At 35.5% G+C, this 19,629-nt stretch overlaps 1 protein-coding gene across 1 annotated transcript in view; it reads right to left on the minus strand.

The window, feature by feature from the left end:
* The window catches only part of STXBP5L (syntaxin binding protein 5L), a 325,555-nt gene that overhangs the window by 240,156 nt on the left and 65,770 nt on the right, over window positions 1-19,629 (minus strand). Inside the window, 1 exon segment of the mRNA XM_047752829.1 lies at window positions 3,827-3,908. Within this exon segment, the coding sequence (XP_047608785.1) occupies window positions 3,827-3,908 (82 nt within the window).

Below are 19,629 nucleotides of genomic sequence, written 5' to 3' on the forward strand. Positions count from 1 at the left end.
AAGCCTAAGAATGCTAAGAATAGAAGAAGCAGGTGAACTACTATATGTGGATTGGTGAGAATGATTAGCTTAATGAATATGAATTTATCAATAAAGGAATTATTATTATAAACATCATTGTGACTATTAAAGATTTCTTATATTTTCTTTGGCAAAAACTAAGTTTGTTTCCACTATTTATACATATAACCATGTAGCTCTATAGAGAAGCAAATATCCAACTCAGTTTTAAAATTGCAGCCTGGGAGTTCCCATTGTGGCTCAGTGGTAATGAACCCAACTACTATCCATGAGGATATGAGTTCAATCCCTGGCCTCATACAGTGAGTTAAAGATCTGGCATTGCCATGAGCTGTGGTGTAGGTTGCAGATGTAGCTCAGATCTGGTGTTGCAGTGGCTATAGTGTAGCCTGGCAGCTGCAGCTCTGATTCAGCCCCTAGCCTGGTAACTTCCATATGCTGTGGGTGTGGCCCTAAAAAGACAAATAAAATAAAATTTCAGCCTGGTCATATAAAAATTCACCATTTATAAGAAATTTCTGTATCATTGGAAAGTATATATTCTTTCTAAAAAGTATATTTGGAATAGTTTAATTTGTTTTCAAAGTTCAAGAAGCTTCATCTATGAGAAAGAAAACATCTGTAATAAAAGAAAACACTTCTCTAACTAGAATTCAGTATAACTACAAAAATAATACTAAGATCCTTTTTATATAAAGCCTCCAAACACGAATGCTATTTCAAATACAACTGGATGGTTTCTGCCTCCCAGTATGGTAGACACCTCATAGGCAGAAAACTAGCTGTCATGTATAACTTCATATAAATATATTCAAACTATTTATTTCATTGAGTTCAATAAGATCCCTTTGCACTACATGAGAACAGTTTGCCATTATGAATTTTCCAGGAAAAAATGTCAATGAGGACTCTATGTCAGAGCCTAAAGCCACTCTAGAGTACTGAATGTGTTCCATAAAAGTGATCTTGCAGAATCATGGTAGTCCTGAGAAACCTAAAATTATTTTCGTATTTTACAAAGTAAAATATGTTTACAAGTAACCTTTCATAGTTTATTAAATCAATCACGGATATCAAAAAAATCAACCCATGTAAATGCTAGGAAGAAGTAAATTGAAATTCTTAGAACTGATTTCTTCTTTAGGAATTAGATGATAGAAGAATATAGGAATCTAAAAGCTCTCCTACAACAACTCCCAAGACAAATATATGCTCATATATCTCCTACGATGGTTCTCTTGATATTATATACCTGTGATTTTAGTCTCTAAGAAAAATAGCTTTTAAAACAACAATCATAATCAAAGAATATAATCATTAAAATGTTTTAAATGTATATAATTTGCATATTTTTATATGAATATATTCAAAGAGGTATACACTGATATACACATTTTAAGATGAACTCATTCCATGCAATAAATGAACCCTATAAATTCCTTGAGGATTTCTGTGTTTGTTTACTTGTTTTATTTATGAACTGTTCTCAAATATTTCATATATACACACTAGAAAATTACTAGGATTGCTTAGAAGTACTTGATGAGTCACAATTTTTTTGAGATATAGAATACTGGTCTCATTTCTCAGGAAAGTGAAAACTCATTTGGCATAGAGTGAGGACAGACCAGGATATATGAAATTAATAAAACATTCTCTACAGTAAATACGTTCTATACAAAAGACATAATAGGCCAAAGGCAATGAAAGTAACATAAAGCAGCAGATGTTCGATACTATCTTAATGTAACAGCTGAATAAATCCAGAAAGGAAGTCAATACCAGTAATTCTATGATAAAACTAGGAGGTAAGTTAGCATTTGAGGGAAGTGAACAGAACCACTGGACATAATAGCATCAAGAGAGATATAAGACACATGAAAGTAAGCATATTAGCAGGGTATCTAGTGCTCACTTATAAAAGTAAGTCTGTGAGAAGTACTACTAAGAGGAGTTCCCATTGTGGCTCAGTGATTAATGAACCTGACTAATATCGATGAGGATGTGAGTTCGGTCCCTGGCCTTGCACAGTGGGTTAAGGATCCGGTGTTGCCATGTGCTGTGGTGTAGGTTGCAGACACAACTCGGATCCTGAGTTGCTGTGGCTGTGGTGTAGGCCAGCAGCTCCAGCTCTAATTAGACCCCTAGCCTGGGAACTTCCATATGCTGTGGGTGCAGTCCTAAAAAGACAAAAACAAACAAACAAACAAACAAGTATTACTAATGAATATCTGTGAAAAGATTAAAAACAAAACACAGATCATGAGTTTAAAAACTGGAAAGTTTGGGAAAAGGTAAAGCAGTTAAGTATAAGGCAAATCAAGGTGAGTATTACAGGAGAGACAATGTAAACAATGGAAAGATGCTGAAGACCTGTCTTTATTTATTCTTAGTTATGCAAAAGCACAGAGGCAAACTTGTAGCCTTTAAGACAATTCTCAGAGGATAGAGCATAGAGAAAATCACCTGGAACAACTTACGTCTTGCCAGTAAACATCCACGTAAAAGGCAAAAGGCTGAGATGTCTCAACTAGGAGTTACAGAGTAACATTGAGACTTCAAAAAAGGCTGTTATCCTTGATATTAATGACTGGCTGTTACAATAAAATATTTTTTAAATGTTTTCCCTTTTCTTCCTTAGTTTCCTCTCATTTTGGTACCCATAACAAGTATGCCAACAATGTGAAATATGCTTGGTTTGTCAACAAGGACAATCTTACAACCTTCTGAGAAAGAGTTTTGAGCCAGAGAAGTAAAAAATGGACATTTGCAGATATCACAAAACGTTCATGCCTCAGGTTATAAGGCATATGAAATAGTTCATCCATCTTTATGAGTATACATTCTTAGAAATATTATATATATATGCAAATACATAGAGAAACTGAATTAATGCCATAAGGAAACAACCAGTGACACTTCATTTTTTCTCAAGGCACTGAGTTCAATCTGCTAAGTACCTGAATTTGGTATGGCATAAACTCTTAAAGTGTATTTGCATTGACTGCCTTACTTAACATGAAACAGTTCTAGAGGACTCAAGAATCCACTGTTAAAAAATGAGTCAAGAAGACCTTGAGTAGCCTTCAACTAATGGAAGATCTATAAACTTTCTCATCTTTACAAACTTTATCTTTAGGGAGTTCCTCATCACCGCAGTTCTATAAAAATAAGGATAAGGTAGGTAGCCAATTGTCATAATAGCTATGCATACACACACCAAAAAATGCATATGGAGATATATACAGATAAAAAGATCCTATAAGTAAATAACTAAAAAGATTATTTAATGGAAGACAAAACATGAAATGAATGCTTTATTACAAAACAAAGTGATGGGAAGAAAGTATGGTCAGTGAAGCAATCAAAATGCTTAATGGTCAGTGAAACAAACAAAGGATTTTAGTAATACTTTAAAAACTGTTTACACTAAGTGTGCTACTCTGGTGCCAGATTTTGGTACTGAGGGAGGCTGTATCTATGTGAGGGAAAGGGGTATATAGAAAATTTCTATACTTTCTGCTCAACTTTACCATGAACCTAAAAGTACTCTAAAAAATAACATCTGTTTAGAAGGGAAAAAACCTTTTATGCTACGCAATCACAATATCAGGATCTTCTGGTACATACAACTTTTTCCTTTAAAATTTAAATAACTGACAAATATAGGAGTGTGGTTTTTATGTAAATATGACCATTAATAATAACGCATATGTATATTACATCTTTAAGCATTTAGAAAAATAATATAAAAATATTACACAATGTGTGTAAGAGAAATATAAATAGCCAAGAAAATCCTTACCTCATTGATCAAGAATTGAAGCTGTAGAACAGCTGCACCACTTTCATGTTGACAATAACAATCAACACCAGGTCTCCCAAGTCTAATATGACAAAAGTCAAGGATTCTAACATTTTACTTAGCATCAATATTAATGTGTAAAGAAAAAGCTAACTTAGCAACTTATGTTTCACTTATTAATTATCTTTATTTTTTGTAAATAGTTGAAAATCTTAGTTTTAGTTGATGGAATTACATTACATAACATTGGATGTCAGCAAAATGGCTGGAATAAAATGTCCCTTGCATGTAACCCCTCTCCCACAACAATAAGTTTGCATCTACATGAACAGACAAAAGTGCCTTCATAAGAGTTTTCAGGATCCAGGATAGAAATTGTAAAACTCCGGTGCAGTCCAAGAATGAAGAGAGCCATTTTAAGGGGACAAGCTTGCACTTTAAGCAGCTAACTCACTGACTGTGGTCTCAGCTATAAAAACAGAAATAGTTCTGTACCCTGAGAACTTAGCTACAACCCCACTTAGGTTTGAGTCTATCACCAGCATATACCATATGCCAAGGAAACAAAATAAGTCACACTTATACATCATACTCATACTGATATATCATACTCATGTATCAGGAAATGGACATAAAGGTTTTGTCCTGACTGTAGATCAGGAAGTGGCCTTTGAATGAGCTTGAGCTCCATTCAACTGCAGTGTGGTAGCTCTTGGAGATGTGACCCTGGGGGCAAAGTACAGTTGATCAGACTGAAGATTAAGAAATAGCCCTGTAACTAGGCTCCAGCAAGTCCCAGCCACAGTCAAGGAAAAATACCCCTTGCACAGAAAAGCTATAGGAAACACCCTTGTCTGTGTCTCCTAAAATCCTAAACGGGGCCTATACTCAGCTCAACTCCCCTCACTACCACAGTATGTTAGTATTTCCGCTGGCACAAAGACCAGGTCAGAGATACTCTAGTTTATGACCCCTGGGAAGCATGAAAAAGCTCAATAAGTGACTCTAGCTTCCTCATAGCTATAGTCTACAGCAGTCCTTAGAGTCCAGGGTCCCAGTAAGAGACTCTCCTGTCTATACTTCCAGAGATCCTGCAAGGGCCCTGAAAATGGCCTCAACTCCCTGAGAGCTGTAATTGGCCAGCAGTCCTGAGGGTCCAGGGTCCCAAGGGAAAACAGTCCTGGCTGCAATCCTTGAGATCTGCAAGGGCCTTACACTAAGTCCCAATCCCTTCCAACTATAGTCTGTGAACAGCTCTGCTGTCACAGGTACCCAGCAGAATACACTCCTGTCTGCACCCCCAGACATTTTGAAATGATGCTGTACTCAATCCCAGCCCTCTGGTCACATTCAGGGACCAATCCAGCCCATACAGTTACCTGGAGGGAGACATGCTCATCCACGACTACAGAGCAAATCTTGGCTGTGAAATGTGAAACAGAACTGAGGCACACTTAAAAACACTAGTCCAGTTCTGCTCATCCAGGGACCAAGCAGCGGTGCACTCAAGATCTGGCAGGAGCCACTACACACCATTTTTCTGGTATAGTCTCATACTCTGAAGACCTAAAGTAGAGCGTTGTCCCAGTGCCACCCTCTGAACAAGGTACTGCAGGCAGTCACATCCACCCAGGGACAAAAAGGGATCCACAGCAGCCCAAGATCCCATAACAAGCTCACCAACCACAGACCCCAATGCAGATCCAGCAAAAGCCTTATAACTGGCTCCAATGCAGCACAACTGCAATTATGTAAGTAATCCTACAGCTCAAGAAACACACAGAACGTCTTTATCTTCTGAAACCAGTCTTTGAAGACTAGAAGAGGTGTTTGCTTCCATAAGTACATAGCACACCAATGTAAAGCTATATAGCACATCCCAAGGTACGATGTGACCTGTGCTCTACTTCAGATTAGTTCTCCTAACAATGTCATAAAGAATGGTAAGCAAAACAAGAAGATGAAAAAAATATTTCAAGCAAAAGAGCAAGAAACAAACCCCTGAATAAACAACTAATGAAACAGAGATACATAATTTTCCAGATAAAGGGTTCAAAGCATTAGTAATAAGAATGTTAACTGAACTTGGTGGAAGAGTAGATGAACATAGAATTTTTTAACAAGGAACTAGAAAATACAAAAAAGAACCAGTGAGAGAAAAAGAATACAATAACTAAAATGAAAAACACACTTGAAGAAGTTATCAGCAGACTAGGTAATTCAGAAGCATGCATAAGCAAATCTGCAAAACAGAATAATGTATATCACCCAAACATAAGAGCAAATAAATAAATAAATAAATTTTAAAAGATGAGAACAGTTTAAGGGATCTCTTAGTCAGCATCAAGCATATAAACATTTGCATTACAGGGGCACAGGAAAAAGAAGAGAGAGAAAAGTGTTGAAAATGTTTTTCTTTTTTAACAGTTTTAATTTTTTCCACTGTATTTGATTTATAGTGTTCTGTCAATTTCTACTGTACAGCAAAGTGATCCAGTCAAACATATATATATATATTCCTTTTCTCACATTATCCTCCATCATGTTTTTTCACAAGTAACTAGATATAGTTCCCTGTGCAATACAGCAGGATTGCGTTGCTTATCCATTCTAAATGTAACAGTTTGCCTCAATTAAACCCAAACTCCTAGTCCATCCCACTCCCTCTTCCTCATCCTGTGGCAACCACAAGTCCAATCTTCAAGTTCAAGAGTTGGAAAGATTTATTTCTGCCCTATATAAGATTCCAGATATAAGTGATATCATATGGTATTTGTCTTTCTCTTTCTGACTTACTTAACTCAATATGAGTCTCTAGTTCTATCCACATTGCTGCAAATGGCATTACATGTACAGGTACATGTAACAGAATTAAATCAGAACATCTTCTCACACCACATACAAAAATAAATACAAAATGTATGGTATATCTAAATATATGACCAGAAACCATAAAATTCCTAGTGTAAAAGACAGGCCAAACACTCTTTGACATAAGTCATAGCAATACGTTTTGGATCAATCTCCTCAGGCAAAGTTAAAAAAAAAAAAGCAAAAATAACAAAGGAGACCTAACTAAACTTAAAAGCTTTTGCATAGCAAAGGGAATCATCAGCAAAATGAAAAGACAACCTACTAAGTGGGCAAAAACATTGGCAAACAAAAACTAAAAGTGTACAGCATACCAAACCCATTCTAAAAGAGATGCTGAAAGGGTTCCTCTAAATAAAAAAGAAAGAAGAAAGAGGATGGAGGAAATCATAATTGGAAAGCAATCACTTAAATAAGCCAGTATACAGATCTAATAGGAAAAACCAAAACCTTTTGTAAAAGCGACAGTAAACAAAAGGGACATCAAAAGGACAACCATGAAAATGTTAAAAAAGGATATCAAAATCATAAAATGTGGGAAAGGAAAATAAGAAAATCTAGGCTTTTGTTCTAGAATGTGCCTATATGATTATATGATATATCATATATATAATATATCATATATGAGTATCAGGCTAAAGCAAGCAGATACAGGAAGGGGTTAACATACTTGAAAAACAGGGCAATCACCAATCAAAATTAAACAACACATTCACAAAAACTAAAGAGGATACAAACATAAAATAAAAGGAGAACATATATCCCAAAAAAGAAAAGAACAAAGCAGAAACATAGAATCAACTGGAAAACAAGGTTTAAAATGTCAATAAATACATATTTATCAATAATCACCTTAAATGTCAATGGACTGAATGCTCTAATAAAGACACAGAGTGGCAGACTGGATAAGAAAGCAAGAGACTACAATATACTATCTACAGTAGACTCACCTTAGGGCAAAGGACACCTATAAATTGAAAGTGAGGGGACTGAAAAAGATATTTCATGTGAATGGCAAAGAAAGGAAAGCAGAAGTGGAAATACTCACATCAGGTGAAATAGACTTTAAGACAGTACATAAAGAATGACAAAAGAGGACACTACTTTATGATAAAAGGATCAATTCAGGAAGAGGTATTAATAATCATCAATATATATGCCCCTAATAAAGAAGCGCCTAGATACATACAACAAATACTATCAGACATAAAAGGAGAAATTGATGGGAATACAATCATAGTAGGAGACTTTAACACCCCACTCACATCAATGGAAAGATCCCCTAGACAGAAAATCAATAAGGCAACAGAGATCCTAAATGACACAATAGAAAAGTTAAACTTAATTGATATTTTCAGGACAGTATATCCAAAAAAAAAAAAAAAACAATATACATCCTTTTCAAGTACACATGTAACATTCTCAAGGATTGACCACATACTGGGGCACAAACCTAACCTCACCAAATTCAAGAGTATAGAAATTATTTCAAGTATCTTCACTGATCACAGTTACGAAATTAGAAATCAATCAAAGGGGGAAAAAATGAGAAAAAAAAACTGACTACACGGAGACTAAAAAACATGATACTAAAAAACCAGTGGGTCAGTGAGGAAATAAAAAGGGAAATTTAAAAAATACCTCAAGACAAATGATAATGAAAATACAACCATTCAAAATCTATGGGATGCCACAAAAGAAGTTCTTAGAGGGAAGTTCATAGCTATACAGGTATTCCTCAAAAAAGAAGAAAAATTTCATATCAACAATCCACAACCTAAAAGAATTAGAAAAAGAAGAAAAAACCTAAGGTCAGCAGAAGGAAGGAAATTATAAAATCAGAGAGGAAATCAATAAAATAAAGATGCAGGGAGTTGCCATTGTGGCACAGCAGAAATGAATCTGACTAGGAACCATGAGGTTGCAGGTTCGATCCCTGGCCTCACTCAGTGGGTTAAGAATCCAGCATTGCTGTGAGCTGTGGTGTAGGTTGCAGACTCGGCTTGGATCTGGCGTTGCTGTGGCTATGGCGTAGGCTGGCAGCTATACCTTCAATTAGACCCCTAGCCTGGGAACCTCCATATGCTGTGGGTACGGCCCTAAAAAAGACAAAAGACAAAAAAATAAAATAAAATAAAATAAAGATTCAAAAAACAATAGGAAAAAATCAATAAAACCAAGAGGTGGTTCTTTGAAAGGATAAACAAAATTGACAACCCTCTGAGCAGATTCATCAAGAAGAAGAGAGAAAGAACACACAAAAAAAATTAAATGAAAAAGGAAAAATCTCAATGGATACTGCAAAATACAAAAAAAAAATTTTAAGTAAGAGAATAGTATGAACAATTATTAGTCAAAAAATCTGACAATCTAAAACAAGTGGACAACTTTCTAGAGACATACAGCACTCCAAAACTGAATCAAGAAGAAACGGACCAACTGAACAGACTGATCACTAGAAATGAAATTGAATATGCAATAAAAATATTCCCTACAAACTAAAGTCCAGGACCAGATGGCTTCAAAGCTGAATTGTACCAAACATACAAAGAAAAACTTATACTCATCCTTCTTAAACTTTCCCAAAAGGCTGAAGAAGAAAACACTTCCAAAGGCATGTATGGAGCCACCATTACCCTAATACCAAAACCAAACAAAGATACTACCAGATAAGAAAATGAATGATAGGCCAGTATCTTTAATAAATATAGACGTGAAACTTCTCAACAAAATTTTTGCCAACTGAATCCAGCGACATATAAAAAAGATCATACACCACGACCAAGTGAAATTCATCCCAGGTGCACAAGGATAGTTCAACATATTCAAATCAATCAACGTCATACACCACATTAGCAAGAGAAAAGTCAAAAACTACATTATTATCTCAATAGATGCAGAAAAAGCATTTGGCAAAATCTAACATCCATTCATTACAAAAATTCTTACCGAAGTGGGTATACAGGGAACATAACATAATAATAAAAGCCATGTATGACAAACTCACAGCCAAGGTAATAACCAATGTAGAAAAGCTGAAAGCCTTCCTGCTAAAACCTGGAACAAGTCAAGGATGTCCACTCTCACCACTTTTATCCAACATAGTTTTGGATGTCCTAGCCACAGCAATCAGACAAACAAAAGAAATAAAAGATACCCAAATTAGAAGAGAAGAGGCAAAATTGTCACTGTATGCAGATGACATAATACTACATATAGAAAACCCTAAGGCCTCCACGCAAAAAGTATTCAAGCTGATCAATGAATTTAGCAGTGTCACAGGATACAAGATTAACATTCAGAAATCAGTTGCAGAGTTCCCATCGTGGCCCAGTGGTTATTGAATCTGACTAGGAACCATGAGGTTGCAGGTTCAATCCCTGGCCTCGCTCATTGGGTTGAGGATTTGGCATTGCTGTAAGCTGTGGTGTAGGTCACAGACATGGCTCGGATCCCACATTGCTATGGCTGTGGTATAGGCCGGCAGCTACAGCTCCAATTAGACCCCTAGCCTGGAAACCTCCATATGCTGTGGTTGTAGCCCTCAAAAAGACAGAAGACAAAAAAAAAAAAAAATTCAGTATCTTTTAAAATCATACCTCCCACAAATTAAATACCTAGGGATAAACCTAACCAAGGAGGTGAAAGACTTATATGCTGAGAACTATAAAACATTAATCAAGGAAATTAAACAGGACTCAAAGAAATAGATATTCCATGCTCCTGGACTGGACGAATTAATATCATGAAAATGGCCATACTGTCCAAAACAATCTACAGATTCAGTGAGATCCCTACCAAATTACCCATGATATTTTCCATAGGACTAGGACAAGCAACCTCAAAATTTATATGGAACCATAAAAGACCCAGAGTTGCCAAAGCAATCCTGAGGAACATAATTCTCTCAGACTTCAGGCAATATTACAAAGCTACAGTAATCAAGAGAGTGTGAAACTGGTACCAAAACAGACAGACAGACCAATGGAACAGAATAGAGAACCCAGAAATAAACACAGACACCTATGGTCAATCTTCGACAAAAGAGGCAAGAATATAACATGGGGAAAAGATAGTCTGTTCAGCAAGTGGTGCTGGGAAAACTGGACGGCCACATGTAAATCAATGAAACTGGAACACACCCTCACACCATGCACAAAAATAAACTCACAACAGCTTAAAGAATTAAACATAAGACAAGACGCCATCAAACTCCTAGAAGAGAACATAGGCAAAACATTCTCTGACATCAACTGTACAAATGTTTTCTTAGGTCACTCTCCCAAAGCAATAGAAATAAGAACAAAAATAAACCAGTGGTGCATAATCAAACTTAAAAGCATTGTACAGCAAAGGAAACCATGAAAAAAAAAAAAAGACAACCTATGGAATGGGAGAAAATAGTTTCAAACGATGCAGCCGACAAGGGCTTAATCTCCAAAATATACAAACAACTCAAACAACTCAACAGCGAAAAAAATCAACAACCTATTTGAAAAATGGGGAGAAGACCCAAATAGACATTTATCCAAAGAATAACACGGATGGCCTACAGGCACATGAAAAAAATGTTCAACATCACTAATTATCAGAGAAATACAAATCAAAACTACATTGACATACTACCTCACATGAGTCAGAATGTCCATCATTAATAAGCTAACAAATAATTTTTGGAGACGTCGTGAAGAAAAGGATACCAAAGGGAACCCTTCTTCACTGTTCTTGGGAAAGTAAATTGGTACAAACGCTATGGAAAACAGCATAGCGGTTCCTCAGAAAACTAAATATGGCAATACCATTTGACCCAGAAATCCCACTTTGAATATATCCAGACAAAACTTCCATTCAAAAAGATACATGCACCCCTATGTTCATATAAGCACTATTAACAATAGCCAAGACATGGAAACAACCTAAATGTTCATTGACAGATGAATGGATTAAGAAGATATGGTGTATATACACATACTTAGCCACAGAAAATACTACTTAGCCATAGAAAAGAACAAAAAGAACTTAGCCATAGAAAACACTGCTTAGCCATTTGCAGCAACATGGATGCAACTAGAGATTCTCATAGTAAGTGAAGTAAGTCAGAAAGAGAACAACAAATACCACATGATATCACTTATATCTAGAATATAATACATGGCACAAATGACTCTATCAAGAAAAGAAACAAACTCACGGACATGGAGACAGATTTATGGTTGCCAAGAGGGAGGGGGAGGGAGTAGGAGGCACTGGGACCTTGGAGTAAGTAGATGCAAACTACTGCATTTGGAATGGATAAGCAATGAGATTCAGCTGTATAACATGGGGAATTATATCTAATCACTTGTGATGGAACATGATGGAGGATAATATGAGGAAAAGAATGTGTGTGTGTGTGTGTGTGTGTGTGTGTGTGTGTGTGTGTGTATGACTGGGTCATTTTGATGTACAGCAGAAACTGACAGAACATTGTAAACCAACTATAATTTTAAAATTTTTAAAAAAAGCGATAAAGAAAGATCTCAAATAAATAACCTAAATTTTGACCTCAAGGAATTAGACAAAGATGAATAAACAAGCCCAAAGTTAGCAAAAGAAAGTAAGTAACAAAGATCAGGATGGAAATAAATAGATACAAGTAAGAAAATGGGGGGGGGGGGGAATCAATGTAACAAAAATATGGTTCTTTGAAAGAATAAACAAAATTGATGGACCTTTATTAGCTACACTAACCAAGGAAAAAGAGATGACTCAAATGTATAAATTACAGTATAAATTACTCAAATGTATAAATTACAGCCTTTACACTGGTCCCCACAGAAATACAAAGACTCATAAGAGGCTATATCAAAAAAAATTGGATAAGTTAAAAGAAATGAATAGATTTCCAGAAATGTAAAATGTACCCAGAATGAATCATCAAAATCAGAAAATTTTAATAGATTAATGACTACCAAAAAGATTGAAGCAATAAGTAAAAACCTCCCAGCAAAGAAAAACCCAGGACCAGATAGTTTCATTTGTTAATTCCACCAAACATCTAAAGAATTAATGTCAAAAATTCTCAAATCTTCTAAAAATTGAAGAGGAAGCAACCACTCTCAAATTCAGTTTGGTATTAGGCATTACCCTAATATTAAAGCCAGATAAGCAGTACAAGAAAAGAAAATTATAGAATAATACATGAAAAACACAGATGCAAAAATTCTCAACAGTATTCTAGCAGACTGAATGCAACAGCACATTAAACTGATCAGACACAATGATTAAGTAGGATTAACCCTTGGGTGCCAAAATGGCTGAACATACACAAACCATTAACAAATAAAGGAAAAATCATGTGATTCTCTAGGAGATGCAGAAAAAAGCATTCAACAAAATTCTGTATTCCTTCATGATAAAAGCCCTCAACATTTGAGCATAGAAGGAACAGACCTTAACATAATAAAGGCCATATATGACAAACCAACACCTAAAATCATACTTAATGGTGAAAAGTTGAAAACTTTTTTCTAAAATTAAGAACAAAACAACAGTGCCCACTCCAGTCATTCAATTCAACTAAGACTAGAAGTCCTAGAAAGAGCAGCTAGGTAAGAGAAAGATAATGAAGACACAACCGCTCAAAACCTATGGGATGCTGCGAAAGCAGTGCTCAGAGGGAAATTTATTGCAATACAGGCCTTTCTCAAAAAAGAAGAAAGATCCCAAATTGACAACTTAACCCTCCACCTAAATGAATTAGAAAAAGAAGAACAAAAAAGGCCTAAAGTCAGCAGAAGGAAGGAAATTATAAAGATCAAAGAAGAAATCAATAAAATAGAGACTCAAAAAACAATAGAGAAAATTAATAAAACCAAGAGCTGTTCTTTGAAAAGGTAAACAAAATTGACAAACCCCTGGCCAGACTCACTCAAAAGAGGAGAGAAAGAACCCAAATAACCAAAATTATAAATGAAAAAGGAGAAATCACAACGGACACAGCAGAAATACAAAAAACCATAAGAGAATACTATGAACAACTCTACGGCAACAAGGTTGACAATCTGGAAGAAATGGACAATTTTCTAGAATCTTACAGCCTGCCAAAACTGAATCAAGTAGAAACAGACCAACTGAACAGACCGATCACTAGAAATGAAATTGAAGAGGTGATAAAAACACTCCCTACAAATAAAAGTCCAGGACCAGATGGCTTCACAGGTGAATTTTATCAAACATATAAAGAGGAACTGGTGTCCATCCTCCTTAAACTCTTTCAAAAGGTGGAAGAAGAAGGACTACTCCCAAAGACATTCTATGATGCCACCATCACCCTCATTCCAAAACCAGACAGAGATACCACCAAAAAAGGAAACTATCGCCCAATATCATTCATGAATATAGATGCAAAAATTCTCAACAAAATCTTAGCCAACCGAATCCAACAACATACCAAAAAAATTATACACCATGACCAGGTTGGGTTCATCCCAGGTTCACAAGGATGGTTCAACATACGCAAATCAATCAGCATCATACACCACATTAAAAAAAGAAAAGTCAAAAATCATATGATCATCTCAATAGACGCAGAAAAAGCATTTGACAAAGTCCAACATCCATTCATGATCAAGACCCTTGCCAAAGTGGGTATAGAGGGAACATTCCTGAATATAATCAAACCCATTTATGACAAACCCACAGCAAATATAATACTCAATGGGGAAAAACTGAAAGCCTTCTCACTCTAATCTGGAACAAGACAGGGATGCCCACTCTCACCACTGCTCTTCAACATAGTTTTGGAAGTAATTAGACAGACAAAAGAAATCAAAGGCATCCATATAGGAAGAGAAGAGATCAAACTGTCACTGTATGCAGATGACATGATACTATACATAGAAAACCCTAAGGACTCAACCCCAAAACTACTTGAACTGATTAATAAGTTCAGCAAAGTAGCAGGATATAAGATTAACATTCAGAAGTCAGTTGCATTTCTGTATACCAGCAATGAACTATTAGAAAAGGAATACAAAAATACGATACCTTTTAAAATTGCACCTCACAAAATCAAATACCTCGGAATACACCTGACCAAGGAGGTAAAGGACCTATATGCCGAGAACTATAATCAAAGAAATCAAAGACGATGTAAAGAAATGGAAAGATATTCCATGTTCCTGGATTGGGAAAATCAATATTGTAAAAATGGCCATACTACCCAAAGCAATCTACAGATTCAATGCAATCCCTATCAAATTACCCACGACATTTTTCACAGAACTAGAACAAACAATCCAAACATTTATATGGAACCACAAAAGACCCAGAATCGCCAAAGCAATCCTGAGAAACAAAAACCAAGCAGGAGGCATCACTCTCCCAGACTTCAAGAAATACTACAAAGCCACAGTCATCAAAACAGTGTGGTACTGGTATCAAAACAGACAGACCGACCAATGGAACAGAACAGAGAACCCAGAAATAAACCCTGACACCTATGGTCAATTCATCTTTGACAAGGGAGGCAAGAACATAAAATGGGAAAAAGAAAGTCTATTCAGCAAGTATTGCTGGGAAACCTGGACAGCTGCATGCAAAGCAATGAAACTAGAACACACCCTCACACCATGCACAAAAATAAACTCCAAATGGCTGAGAGACTTAAATGTACGACAGGACACCATCAAACTCCTAGAAGAAAACATAGGCAAAACACTCTCTGACATCAACATCATGAATATTTTCTCAGGTCAGTCTCCCAAAGCAATAGAAATTAGAGCAAAAATAAACCCATGGGACCTCATCAAACTGAAAAGATTTTGCACAGCAAAGGAAACCTAAAAGAAAACAAAAAGACAACTTACAGAATGGGAGAAAAGAGTTTCAAATGATGCAACCGACAAGGGCTTAATCTCTAGAATATATAAACAACTTATACAACCCAGCAGCAAAAAGCCAATCAACCAATGGAAAAATGCGCAAAAGACCTGAATAAATATTTCTCCAAAGAAGATATACAGATGGCCAACAAACACATGAAAAAATGCTCGACATCGCTGATTATAAGAGAAATGCAAATCAAAACTACCATGAGATATCACCTCACACCAGTCAGAATGGCCATCATTAATAAATCCACAAATAACAAGTGCTGGAGGGGCTGTGGAGAAAAGGGAACCCTCCTGCACTGTTGGTGGGAATGTCAACTGGTACAGCCACTATGGAGAACAGTTTGGAGATACCTTAGAAATCTATACATAGAACTTCCATATGACCCCACAATCCCACTCTTGGGCATCTATCTGGACAAAACTCTACTGAAAAGAGACACGTGCACCCGCATGTTCATTGCAGCACTATTCACAATAGCCAAGACATGGAAACAACCCAAATGTCCATCGACAGAGGATTGGATTCGGAAGAGGTGGTATATATACACAATGGAATACTACTCAGCCATAAAAAAGAATGACATAATGCCATTTGCAGCAACATGGATGGAGCTAGAGAACCTCATACTGAGTGAAATGAGCCAGAAAGACAAAGACAAATACCATATGATATCACTTATAACTGGAATCTAATATCCAGCACAAATGAACATCTCCTCAGAAAAGAAAATCATGGACTTGGAGAAGAGACTTGTGGCTGCCTGATGGGAGGGGGAGGGAGTGGGAGGGATCGGGAGCTTGGGCTTATCAGACACAACTTAGAATAGATTGACAAGGAGATCCTGCTGAATAGCATTGAGAACTTTGTTTAGATACTCATGTTGCAACAGAAGAAAGGCTGGGGGAAAAATGTAATTGTAATGTATACATGTAAGGATAACCTGACCCCCTTGCTGTACAGTGGGAAAAAAATAATAATAAATAATTTTTAAAAAAAGAAATAAAGGGCATTTAAATAAGGAATAAGTAAAATTGTCTCTGTTTGTATATGATTTGATATTATATATAGAAAACACTAAAGATACCACCTAAAATCATGAGAATATCAAATGAATTCGGTAGTTTCAGGATACAAAATCAATGTACAAAAGTCAGTTGAATTTCTATACAAATAAAATATCAGAAAAAGAAATAAAGACTATAATCCCATTTACAATAACAACAAAAACAATAAAATACTTAGTAATTAACTTAAGCAAGAAGATGAAAAATCTATACATTAAAAACTGTAAGGTATTAATGAAAGAAATTAAAGAGGACACAAACGAATGGAAAGATATCTTATGTTCATGGATTGGATGAATTAATATCATTAAGATGTCTATACTATCCAAAACCATGTATAGTTTCATTGCAATCCCTATCAAAATTTAAGAGATATTTTTCACATAAAGTAGAAAAAAAATCCTAAAATCTGTATAGCACCACAAAAGATCCCAAGTAGCCAAAGCAATCCTGAGAAAGAAGAACAAAGCTGGAGGCATCACATTTCTTAATTTAAAAGTATATTTTAAAGCTATAGTAACCAAAACAGTATGCTTCAGATATAGAAACAGACACAGAGACCAATGTAACAGAATAAGGGCCTAGAAATAATCCACATACATACAGTCAACTAATATTGACAAGAGAGCCTAAAATTCACAATTAAGAAAGGCTAGTATCTTCAATAAATATTACTAAAGGCACAACCAACAAAAGGAAAAATAAAGTAGAACTATGTCAAACTAAAAAGCTTCTGTATAGCAACAGAAAAAAATCAACAGACTAAAGAAGCAGCCTACAGAGAGGGAGACAATATTTACAAACCATATATCAGGTAATAAGTTCACATACAAAAAAATTCGTACAAAATAGCAAAAGAAAAAAAAAAGAAAGAAAAGAAAAGAAAGAAAAGGCAGGAGTTCCCATCATGGCTCAGAGGAAATGAGTCCGGCTGGCATCCATGAGGACACAGGATCAATCCCTGGTGTTGCTCAGTGGGTTAAGGATCTGGTGTTGCTGTGAGCTGTGGTGTAGGTTGCAGATGCAGCTCGGACCCCACGTTGCTATGACTGAGGTGTAGGCTGGCAGCTACAGCTCTGATTCAGCCCTTAGCCTGAGAACCTCCATATGCCATGGGTGCTGCCCTAAAAAGACAAAAAAAAAAAAAAAAAAAAAAGACAAAGGATCTGAATAGATATTTTTCCAAAGAAGTCATAAAAAGGCCAAAAATTACATGAAAAGATGCTCAAAATCACTAATCATCAAGGAAATGCTGTTGGAAAAATGATGCTGATATACTTGATGACAGAGGATTGCCACACACCTTCAATTTATTAAAAATGAGTATCTGCAAAGTGAAATAAAATAAGGTATACCTGTATTTAATTTGTAGAACTGTATATTACAAGTCAAATGTACTGTATGATTATATTTAGAGATGAAATTTAAATTGATTAGTGTATTGTAACAAAAAAAATAATCTCTTCAAAATAAGTTTTATGTTAAAACATGAATCTTTTTTATATAAAAATGAATCAAGAATTATAAAGGGCAGAGACTGTCAAATCAGGCAAAAAAAGCAAAACGCAACTGTATGCTGCCTACAAGAACACACTAAATATGAAGACAAAATAGGTTAAAATAAAAGAAATGGAAAAGGATGTACCACAGTAAGACTACTCAAAAGAACACTTTAGTGATTATATCCATACCAGACGTAGTAAATTTCAGATAAAGGGATATTACCAGAGGCAAAGAGGATAACTTCATGATGTTAAAAGAATCAACTCACAAAAGAACTTTATACTCCTAAATGTTTATGCAGCTAATAACAGAGCTTCAAAATACATGAAACAAAACAAAACTGATATAACTGCGAGAATAAATAGATCAGTCTAACGTTATAGTGGGAGATTTCAATACCACTCTCTCAGTAATAGATAGAAGTAAATAAAAAATCAGTGCAAATATAGATTTGAATAACACAATAGTCAATTTTACCTAATTGACATTTACAGATAAATCCACCCAACAACAGCAGAATAAACATTCATTTCAAATGTACCTTTAACATTCAACATGATAGATCACAGACAGAGCCATAAAATAAGCTTCAATCAATTTAAAAGGATTCAGATTATATAAAGTATATTCTCTGACCAAACTGGAATTAAATTAGAGATAATAACAGAAAGATCTCTAGAAAAATCTCTAATATTGGGAAAGTAAATAAAACACTTATAAATGATTCATAAGTAAAGAAAAGAAACTAAGCAGAATTTAGAAAATATTTTAAGTTGAATGGAAGGAACACACAATATGTTAAAATTTGGATATGGATAATTAAAATTCTCCTAAGATGGAAGCATCCCATTCCTTCCAGTTTCTATCTCTCACAACTAAAAACAAAACCCCTCAAAATAAAATTATAAAAAAGCATAAGGAAACTGTGAAGTAGAAAAAGGGAGGCATGCCTAGGCATCTCAGGACTTTTAGGAATAATACAGTAGTGAGCTCCTTGGGTTTCCTGATTATGTACCATATATCCTGCACAGAGCAGAAGTCTCCAACCCATGACCTTTGACAAGCACAGGCAAAAAATAAAAAAAATTTAAAAAATCCAAAAAAAAGTATGTTCTCCCAAAGGACTGTAAACATAGTAGGTTAAAAACAAATTTTGGCATTAAGGTATTTTAATAGGTATTGTATTGAATCTGTAGATTTCTTTGGGTAGTGTGGATATTTTAACAATATTAATTCTTCCACCCATAAGCACAGTATCTTTCCATTTAGTTGTGTTTTAGTTTCTTTCATCAGTGTCAGCTGATGTGAGGATTCTGTTTCCAAATGACCACCTTGCTGACTTGGAGTGCTAGGAAATGTGAATAGAGCTTATTGATGCCTAGCCCCACCTTGTACTACCTCATCAAATGTTGTTGCCACAGGATTCCACTGATGCTACCTTAGTGGGAGAATTAAAACAACTCAAACAACTCTTCCTTATGCTGTTAA

This window comes from Phacochoerus africanus, chromosome 1 (genome assembly GCF_016906955.1).
Source record: "Phacochoerus africanus isolate WHEZ1 chromosome 1, ROS_Pafr_v1, whole genome shotgun sequence".
NCBI classification, from domain to species: Eukaryota; Metazoa; Chordata; class Mammalia; order Artiodactyla; family Suidae; genus Phacochoerus; species Phacochoerus africanus.